Source organism: Lathyrus oleraceus, chromosome 1, assembly GCF_024323335.1.
Source record: "Lathyrus oleraceus cultivar Zhongwan6 chromosome 1, CAAS_Psat_ZW6_1.0, whole genome shotgun sequence".
In the NCBI taxonomy this organism is placed as follows: Eukaryota; Viridiplantae; Streptophyta; class Magnoliopsida; order Fabales; family Fabaceae; genus Lathyrus; species Lathyrus oleraceus.
In genome coordinates this window covers 426,626,291-426,637,195 of record NC_066579.1, presented here as the reverse complement: position 1 = coordinate 426,637,195, position 10,905 = coordinate 426,626,291, and the positions used below count along the sequence as shown (strand labels likewise).

The window sequence follows — 10,905 nt, the reverse complement described above, 5'->3', positions numbered from 1 at the left end:
TTTCAACAACCTGGCTAATCTTCCAGCAGATCACAATCTTCTTCGCCTTCTTCTTCGGCATGATAGATCGGATTGTCGAAGTCATATGAGGTGTAACCAAATCGTTATCAATGAGATCCGGAGAATTACTTTTCGAAGTCGGAACGAGATAAATCAAAAAAGAAAAATGAAAACAAACATTGCCATTTTTATTTGTTTTTAAACTGCAAAAATAAATGAAAAAAAGGGAACACCGCTTTTGACTGAAAAACATCCATTTATTTATGATGCAAAATGTTGCAAAATGAAACATGAGGTGGCCCTTACAATGGACCATTACGCTTCGAGCAAAACGTATGGCTTTCATGCAGATAAAACCAAAACAGAAATCATTACTCTTCCGGATGAGTGACAGCGATGATCTTTTTAGGCCTTCCAGTTCTGGATCTCCATCCCTGGTGCGCACGGCTTTATCCAACCATCAAACTCGCAGTCACTGTCAGTCCTTTCACCTACCGCATAGGCGTGATCCGAATCTTCAACAATTGCACTCACCATCGCCTGACCATGTGCCGGCATGGGATTAGCATTAACATTCGGTGATGGTGCAAAATTGATAGCCTTGGAGTCTACCAGATCCTAGACAACATTCTTGAATGCTCTACAGCCCTCAATGTTATGCCCCGGTGTTCCAGAATGGAATTCACACTGGGCGTTCTCATCATAGTTAGGAGGCCTCTGATCTGATCTCATCGGAACCATCGCCCTCGGCTGCACCAACCCAAGATCCATCAGCTTTTTGAACAGAACAGCGTATGTCACAGGCGGCTTGTCAAAATGGCGATCAACCCCTTTTCCCCTCACCTGGTACCCAGCTCTCTGTTGAGGTGGCTGACGTTGCTGTCGTACTAACTGATTACCAGCAGGGGTGGTTACCGCAGCAGTGTGCTGGTAGTAACGATCCCTACCGTGTCCTCTCTGGGCATACACAGCACTCGATTCACCCTCATTCTTCCTTTGGCCATTTCCGAATGGCTTCTTTGATCCTGATGACAAAGCATTACCTTGTATTTTCCCGAGCTTCAGCCAGCTCTCTATCCTTTCTCCGGCCACCACAATGTCAGCAAAGTTAGTAACCGGGCATCCAACCATTCTTTCAGCAAAAACCCCCTGCAGGGTACCCATGAACAGATCAGACATTTCTCTGTCCACTAGCGGAGGTTGAACTCTGGCAGCCAACTCCATCCACCTCTGAGCATATTCTTTAAACCCCTCGTTATTCTTCTGAGACATACCCTGCAGCTGGGTACGACTCGGAGCCATATCAACATTGAACTGATACTATTTAAAGAAAGCGTCACCAAGATCCTGCCAGCTCTTGATATCAGATGACTTAAGCTTGGTGTACCACTCCAAGGATCCTCCAGACAGACTGTCTTGGAAGAAGTACATCCAGAGCTTCTGATCTGTTGTGTATGCAGAGATCTTGCGGACAAAGGCTTGCAGATGAGTTTCCGGGCAGGAACTCCCATTATATTTATCAAATGCGGGCGCTTTGAACTTCTGTGGGATCACAATCCCCTCTACCAGTCCCATGTTTGACATGTTAACAAACCCCGGAGTAGCATGGCTTTCCAGAGCCCTTACCTTCTCTGCCAGTAACTGAATTTCTTTGCTTTGTGGTTGAACACCATATTGACCGAATGGCTCATTCAGCATAGAGAACTGATCAGCCTCTCTGTCCTCCTCCCTGTCATCATCGACCCCAAAGAAAGGCGGGAACAGACTATCCTTCAGATTATGCCCCAGACCGGGCCCACCGCCAGTAGCAGCACCAAATCCACCAGCATTGTTGTTCATCATACCTACGGTTGCTCTTTTTTCACCGTCCCTGGATCCACCCAGCCCCTGGTTGGAGACACCATCCAGGTTAACAACACTGTTAGCAGCTGAAGCTCGCTCGAGCTTCTCGACCTTATCAGCCAGAGCCTTCTGACCAACTGCAAAACCCTGCATGATGTTGATCAGCTCATTCATTTTATCTTTCAGCTCGAGAACGTCTGTATTTGGGAGATCCATCAGTCTTGGAGTATTACGTCTGGTGAAGTATCTGTGAGGACGGGTTGAGTGCAAAGGTACAACTCTACGAGCGCGAGCAATGATTCCTGAAACAATCAAGCACGTCAGAACCCGACACCTACAAAACAGCAAACAGGTTAATATGCATGAATGCAACGTCTATCCATATGAGGAAGATTCTGTCTTTTGATCCTGGTTTCATCGAGACAGATAATATTTTGACATCCACATTCTGAAATTCAAGATGTCTCTCAACCAGATTCTCAATCAATAATACTCCCCATATGGCTAGACATAGGTTCGATGCAGATGAATGCAAAATGAGAATGATGCAGATGTATGCAATGCACTGGGCCATCCTCCAAGTCATCTGATCATTTGTTGCTCTGAATCACAGCCCTGATCTCTGAACCGATCACAACCATCTGAAGGAAAATGTAACCACAAATCCAACTCAAGGGTTCCGAAATAAACGGAAGATACATCACCATCATCATCAGACAATCTCTGAGCAGATACCCACAATAATCTTTGAATCGGCCCGGGGAATCCTGAAATAAACGGATCCCTACTGATAAATAACTCGGACAGCACTCCGGCGTCTCGGCAATAAATGGCCATAAATCCGACTCATAAATAGGACCCTGATCAACGGAACCAAAAGTCACCATCTGAGTCACCAACAGAACATCTGAAAGAACCACCCTCCCCTCACAGGTAAATTCTAATCAGGTCACCCTAAGGCGGATAATAGTCTCGACAATCGGGCAAAGATACTCAATGGGTTTGCCCTTTCGGGTGTGCCATTGTAGCTCTCTTAAGATCGTCTAAACCAAAGATCCGGGAAATGATCGGTCACCAGAGTCAACAGCTCAAATGAAGTAACTCAACCAAAGTGGAGTACCCCACAGAGGAAAGCACTATCAAATGAACCTCGTCCGGCTTGTGGTACATCACGTTGCCAGGCACATGTTGACCTAACATGAAGGAGGCAACATGAGACCACACTAATCCTAGGTGTATACTCGGGCCTGGGTTTTAGCCCCACTCAGAACACCCACCCCAAAACAGAGGAACCACCTGCACAGAGGACGGCAACATGATAGTATGATGCATGCAAATATTTATGCAAATATATACACAGTCAGAATAATAAATGCCATAAATAAAGCGGCACAAGCAACCTAAACTATCCTAGAACGCTAAGAGAGACTCGCTTAGGGAAGATGGACCAGCACAGGTCAACATCCTGTTGTCCCCAGTGGAGTCGCCAGCTGTCGCATCCGCGAAAAACAACCGGCGGGCTGAAACAAAAACAACACAGAGCCGCCACCGTGCGTTATTTATCCCAAAAGAGGGAAAGGAAACGCTCAGAGTAAACCTGGGAAAAGCATGGTCTCGCAACCAAAGAGAAAGGGTACGGGAGTCGGTTACGCGAGGGGAAGGTATTAGCACCTCTCACGTCCGTCGTACTCGACGGGATCCACGTTCTAAAAGAAAGAAAAGGTTGCTAAAAAACACCACACACACACACACCGAAGACAACACAGGTGGGGTTAAGAGGAAGAGAGCTCGATAGGACGTCGCATCCTATGCCTACGTATCTCGTCTGGAACGAGAATCAGAGCTGCCGTAGTTCGGCTCACGCACGCCAAACAAGACACACACAAACACAGGCAAACCTGGAACCCGAATGCCAATCGCTGGACTTACATCGGCTTCCGAACCAAACAAACACCATCAGGATACGGACAGCCAATCGCTGGGCTTACATCCATATCCTGACACACAAGAGAGTTAACAAGCAAACACACACAAAAAGAAAAAAAAGTGCCCGGAGAGACCTCGCACGGTCTCCTGCCTACGTACCTCATCTGGTATGAGGATCAGGGCGACGTAGTTCCCCTGAACGGGAAAGAAATCCTAGCCAGAAACCAAGGGGAGACACACTACTAGGGAGTTGTACTCGAGCCTAGTGTTATCATGCATCATTGCCCTATGTTAAGGTCTCTATCTACTTGCACAACAGCAAGCTAATCCTATCCAGGAAAGAAGCAAGCATACAAGCATACAAGCAAAACAAATCAAAGCAAACATTCCAAGTAGCACACACTATATCCAGTCAAGTGGGCTCAAACAAAGGGTTTGACTGCCGAAGCAAGTCATCTGTACAAGGTAGTGTTCACTCTTAACCCTGACATTAAGAGTCAGGGTGAAGCAGATGAAAGGTGAGTGAAGATTAGACTTCACAGCTCTTATCCCTGGCCAGGGAGAGCTTCAGACAAAGGAGCGTGGGTCCAGAATGGAGGGACCCTTCTACGCTCAAGACTCTGACTCGACTGTGCAACAGCACAAGATCTTGGGTTTGTGTCCCAATGCATCAACACAGAGGTGTGAGCAGAGGGACGACTCAACAGAATAGTGGGAGATAGACTGCATATCTCTATGATCCACCAATTGCCTTAATCAAGGTCTTTACCTGCTTGGCACAAAGTTAAACAATCACAAACATCGCCTCTTAAGGAGGACTTCAGACAGTTGCCTGGCCAAGTAACAGGCCAGGTCTTCCAGACTACATGGAGACAAGAGAGTCTACCTCAACTGGTTTATAAAACCAAGCAGCACACAGCAAGTTCTTAAAGAACTAAAGCGACTAAATGTACCTGAAATCAATCAAGTATCATCAGTACTTAGACAAACCAACAGTAAACAACAAATGTTAATCTGTACAGTCAAACACAAGTTAATGCACACAAGTGCAAGCCATGAGCTCAAACTCAAGCATCAAACCCTACAACACAAAGCCAATGTTAGTCATAAACAATTCACAAGTCAACTTAATTAACTTGAATTTTCCCCCTTAAGCCTTTTGCATTTCAAACCTGAAACACAACTCCAAATGTGAGAAACTAGACCACTAGGCCAAGCCTAGGGTCCAAAGGGGATTAAAAATCCAAAACAGCAAGTGAAAATTATCCAAAATCACATTCAAACAAATCAAAAGCAAATGCAATTGGTCCCATGCTCATATCATTCACCATAATCATTTCATGCACAAAATAGTATCAAACATGCAATTTGCAACTTCAAAAGACCAAACAGAAATATCTCAATCAAAAGCATACCAAAACAATTCAATTAATTCCACAAAAATTCAAGTCTAAACAGAATCTATCCAATGAATAGCACATCAAATTTCAGCTCAATTGGACAAAAGGAAGTAGGTCAATGAAAATCAAGAAGTTCAGACAATTTCAAACAAGCCAACACAAGGCATCAACACAATCATCAACTTCCAAAAATCATAAAACAGTGTCACAACAAGATAAATGAATGGGATCAAAACCACAATGACCTATAATGTGTCTACAATCCACATGTCAAATTTCACACTCATACAATCAATGATCAGAATTTCATAAATCAAATGGTAACATGTGTCACATGGAATCAACAAAATGACCAAACAGAGGGAAAAATTCCAATCAAATAGGAAATACCATCAATAAATCCATAAAACTTCACATGTCATCTCAACATACATATGTTCAACCATGCAAAAAATTGGCTCAATTCAAGGTTTCTAGGCAAGGCAAACAAAATCATGAAATTCACAATGCTTGGTGTGACACAAATTGTCACACCTCTATTCAAAAATTCATATCTCATCAACCAGGTATCCAAAAATTACAAACTCTTCATCAAAATCACCATCAAAGTGTCCAGAATAAGCACAAAAAATTTCATTCATTTCTTTGAAAGTATCATCATTTCATGAAAGATATGGCAAAACATGTACAAATGTGACAACATCCAACAAACCCTAGGCATTTTAATTTTCTACACATGCAAAAAATTTACAAAAATCATGATTAAATTCTACACATCACAAGGAATATCATGCAAAAAATCTCACTCAAATTGGATGAAAAATGAAGTCTCTATGAATTTTATAAGTTCATGTAACAAAATGAAATAACAAATGAAAAAAGAAATAGAAATAATATATAATTAAATAGGCCAATGGCATTTTTGTAATACTAACGAACTAGGCCAAAACGGCGTAGTTTCGTTTAGAAGCCTGGGCGCGCTCTGATTGGCCAGAGCTGGCGCCAAACACCAATTCAAACCTGGCCACGCGAAATAATGGATCAAATGCACTGTTTCATCGTGTTCTTCACAAGAACACCTTCAGAAATCCCAGAAAATCATGAACAACGGATCTTAATGAAAATGCTCGTGCCATACATCATCGTGACCGTGTCTCCACATAGATTAAGGATATGTAACTAGCTTAACCTAATTCTCACTGTAGCGACGGGATCGATCAAAAGAAGATTGGACATCAAACATTCAACTCACGATTCCTCTCACCACACTCAACCAAATCAAAAACTATTCATATCATGATGATCTATGTTGAATGATCTTTAAAACGCATATCACAATTTACACAATGGAGAAATTCGAATTCGCACCTTATGATTATGGCAGTGCTTGATCTTGATGTTTTTGCGCGCCAATTGCCAAAATAGATGGAGTTTATGGATGAGGAAGGTGATTGGAGAAGGTCCACCAGCTCAGAGATGCTTCATGTGCAAGATCCATCCATTTGCCATTGTTGTGCTCACTTGTGACAGTTCCAATTCTTGGAGTTTTTGGCACGAATTTGTCAAAACAGTTCCTCCTTAAGAGTTGTGGAAGATGAATCCAAGAAGAATGAACAAGTTTGATGAAGATTTGGTGAAGAATTGATGAAAAAATGTTGATGGAGTTTTGGAGAATTTGAGAGAAAATGGAGGGAAAGTTTGTTGCAATTCTTGGAATATGAAATGTGGTTAACAAATTCTGTTATGATTAGTGATTTATACTCACTCCTTAATCACCTTGTTAATCCAAATTATCAAAAACCAAGTGATTAGTGTTAATGTGCATTTAGGTGAAAGTCCAAAAATGACCTTGCCAAATAATGCAATGTGACAGCTCATGACAGTCCAAACAAGTTTCAATTGTCATATGTGATGTGTTGGAAGTGGTCTCATGTCCAAAGGCCTTGTAACTCTCAAATTCACTATGCCATGCCAAAAATACACATGAATTCACTTGAAATTTGACTTTTTGCATTGACCATTTTTGATGAATTTTGATCATACACCATGAAAGTACATGTGAAATGGGGTTTGCTCACAAAAAGATCACTCAAATTGGACATTCCATGTGAAAGTCATGCCACTTTGATTATAGGCATTTTCTGAAAATGAATGGACCATATCTTGCCAACCACACATGGGAATTTCAAGTCCTTGGACTTTTTGGAATGGTGAGATCAAGATCTTCAACTTTCATGTTGGACAAAATTCCATTTGAAGCTTGTATGATGAAGTAATTTTGAGGAGAAAAACTTTCCATTTTGGGCAGCTGAAATTACAGGTCACTTTCTATTTTTGGCAATTTCTTGTCTGACCTTATTTTCTTCATTCTTGATGTTTGAAATGCCAAATGAAACTTGTTTCAACATGAATGAAGTGTATCCAACTCTCTCCCACCTCCAAATCCATAAAATCAAGCACAGTTGACCACAGTTGACTTTTTCAACTGATAGATGAATTTGGCAATGCACTGATCCAGTTGAAGCTCAATTCTCTGATGAAATGGCTCAAGGATGAAACCCTAGCCTCCATAAGCTCAATACAATCACATTATAATCCCCATATCCATTATAGACCTCATCTCCTTGCCATGCCCTGATTGGCCCAATGCAGATGATTAGGGTTGACCAGTGGTCAAAACCCTAATCTCAAGGTATCTGATGAATCTCTTGAATCTTCTGGTGATATCAAGACCATGATAATGATGATGTATCATTGCAACCAAGATCAAGACCAATCTCCTTGAGAATCAAAACCCTAATTTGAATCACCATCCCTCAGATAATTAGTGATCCAGTCCACTGAAACCCTAGCTTACATCATGACCTCTTCATCTTCTGATCAAGACTTATGAGGATGACTTGCACCATGTAACCACATGATATGCAATATGCAATGACTAATGACCTAAAAATGCAATGCAAATATATTAAGCTAGTCCTAAGAGAGGAGGGCAAATTTTGAGGTGTTACAACGTGACTTCCAGTAGTCATAATTAGTTCCATTAATAATGGGTGGTCTGTTCACAAAGCCTCATTCCTTGTCCATTGTACCAGAAAGTATCTTCCCTGAATCTCACCCAGAAAAAGAGCAGGATGCCTGCTCTGATACCAATTGAAATTCTAGTATGCATATATCATATGTCCTAAGAGATGTCGAGACACTGATATCTGAGCAATAACAGGACAACTTACATATAGAGGAACATAAAATAACAGAACACACAAAGTTGTTAACCCGGTTTGGTGTGCAACAACACCTACATCTGAGGGCTACCAAGCTAGGGAGGAAGTCCATTAAATAGTATTAGTTTGTATGCCTTCTGCAAACTATCTCTAACTTACATAATACACCTTAATCACTACCTGTGCCTAACTTCTACCTAAGACACTCCTAGGTGTGAGACCCTTCTCACCTCCCTATCAATCACACCAGTGATACTTGAACAATTATAAGAAAATTAGAAGACACGCGTCAATGACACACAATCACTCAATGCTTAAAAGCTTATGAGTGCTTGACAATCCTTACAACCAATCAACACGGTCCTACTCATATATAAATATTATATTTGAGAGGCTCACAAAATAACACAAACACTCAAACCATAATACAGTCAACTATCTTCTCTTCTGCGTGAGTAATTAGGTTTTGAGAAATTCTATTTATAGCCATAGAATGCATTGGATTTGGGCCTTGTATTCCACGAGCACCAACTGCACAACGTTAGGTAATCAATCAAAAGTTTCCTCAAACATATTAACATTTAGGGAACAAAATCTGTTAACCACAATTCGCATCTCTGATTCCTCAATCACGAACGTCACACAAGGGAAGGCATAATATTCCTAGAATATTTTGTAGACTGTTAACCCTACAAAAGTTACAAAGGAAAAAGCTTGTTTCAGACAAGATGTCACAACCATATGTTAGGATATCTTGTTCAACATGTTGCAGCTAAGTTAGTTTTACCAAAATTACTGCCAATCAAAACAACCAGGAATTAACATTATTGAGTAGAGCCGTGGCAATCAGTCTTGCTCCTTTTTGAACATCTTCTGTAGGAATGTTCATATCATCCTTATTTACAACCTTTGTCCTTATAAATAAAGGTTTTGCATCCTCTTATTCTTCTTCTTCATCATCAACAATTGGAAGCACCATTTTCCTCAACTTCTTTTTCTTAACAGGCAGTTCATAAGTGTTTGTCTTTTGAGGAGTCTTGCTCGTGGATCCACTCCTAGTCTTGGTATGCATCAAGACTGTTGTGGAGGCCACTTCTTAAACCTTCTCCTGAACTTCTGTCAGTTGTACAACCTTCCTCTTAGGTGGTTTATGAACCACCTTTTTAGACTCAAAAGTAGTTTGCTTCCTTTTTCTTGAAGGTCTGTACAAACTACCTTCAGGAGCTTCAGGAATGTCATCCATGGTTAGAGTTACTTTATTATCTTTTTTAACTAGATTTATGTATTCCAAAATAACTTCAGTATTATCCATCTCGGAGATGGCTGGAAAATCATTAATATATTCAGTGTTGTCATTCCTAATCCTGATGCTTGAAGGGGGTGGATCACATATTTCTTCTTGATAATGTTCATATTCCCCAATACAACAACTGAGAGAATATTTCCATATATCATTTTCATATCTTCACTAGAACCTAACTTCATCAGAGTCTCAATCAACTTACTCTGATGAAATAGTTCAGAAAGAAGCCTTCCATAAGGAACATTCTTCTTGTTGTGCTTAGTGATGTCTTTGATGGTTTCACACATGTGATGAAAATGTATGCAGGAAGATTGGTCATCTTCAGGTTGACCAAAAACCAGATAAAGTGCTTGTAATCCCAAGAGACATGATCGGTGCTTCCTTCTCTTGGAATCAGGCATCCAATCAATATTCTGGACAAGAGCCTGAATTAAATGCACATGTTCTACACCTTTCCAAAATCTTCAGATTTGAGAAATAATCGTTGCTTGATCACATAAGATTCGGGACTACTATCTTTGTTGTTCAAATAAAATCTACCAATGTTGTCCATATTCAGATGTTTTGCAATGTGACCTTGGGTGATAGTCATATTAACCCCCATAACAGTTGATCTAATTTCCACCTCCTTGAAGTCCTCTAAACCCATTTCAACCCTTATCTTACCTTTGAGTTCTTCACTCTCAGTAATCTTCTGGTTTTCTTTAAGAGCGACTGCACTTTCATCATGCACTTTAGTCCTAACCCAGAAATCATTAATCAAGTAAGGAAAGGTAGGATCGTTCAGCATTTTAAAATAGTTTATCCACCCTTGATCTTCAAAATAAGCTTTTAAGGGGAACCCATTAACCCTAAAGGATTCAAAATCCACAATATGCTCAATAATCAACTTTGGGTCTTCTTCTCTAAGAGTCAAGGTTTTGGGCTTGATTTCGAGAGATTTTCCAGAGTTGACCACCATAGAAACTGGATCTAATGAAGATGCCATTGTAATGGAGTTGTAGGGTTCTATAGAGGGTTTTAAAAAATGTTTTTTATCTAAGAAGGCTAGAGAACGAAAGTGTTGGTAGTAAAGAAAGGGAATGTGTGTGAAGTAATGAAACATTCGAGTGTTTTTGAGTGTAAAATGGTTTTTGTTTAGAAAGAAACAAAAATTAATGACAAATAGGTGTTTGACACAGTATTCAAAACATTTTCATGACACATAAGT

General features: G+C 40.7%; 1 protein-coding gene across 1 annotated transcript; it reads right to left on the bottom strand.

Annotated features, from left to right (window-relative positions):
- Positions 1-10,140: 10,140 nt before the first annotated feature.
- Positions 10,141-10,683, bottom strand: LOC127114014 (uncharacterized). Its single transcript, XM_051046516.1, has one exon. The coding sequence runs from the start codon at positions 10,681-10,683 to the stop codon at positions 10,141-10,143; it is 543 nt and encodes a 180-aa protein (XP_050902473.1).
- Positions 10,684-10,905: the final 222 nt, after the last annotated feature.

Excerpts from the sequence above, each read along its gene's own strand:
- LOC127114014 (XM_051046516.1), bottom strand. The coding sequence starts at position 10,683 with ATGGCATCTTCATTAGATCCAGTTTCTATGGTGGTCAACTCTGGAAAA.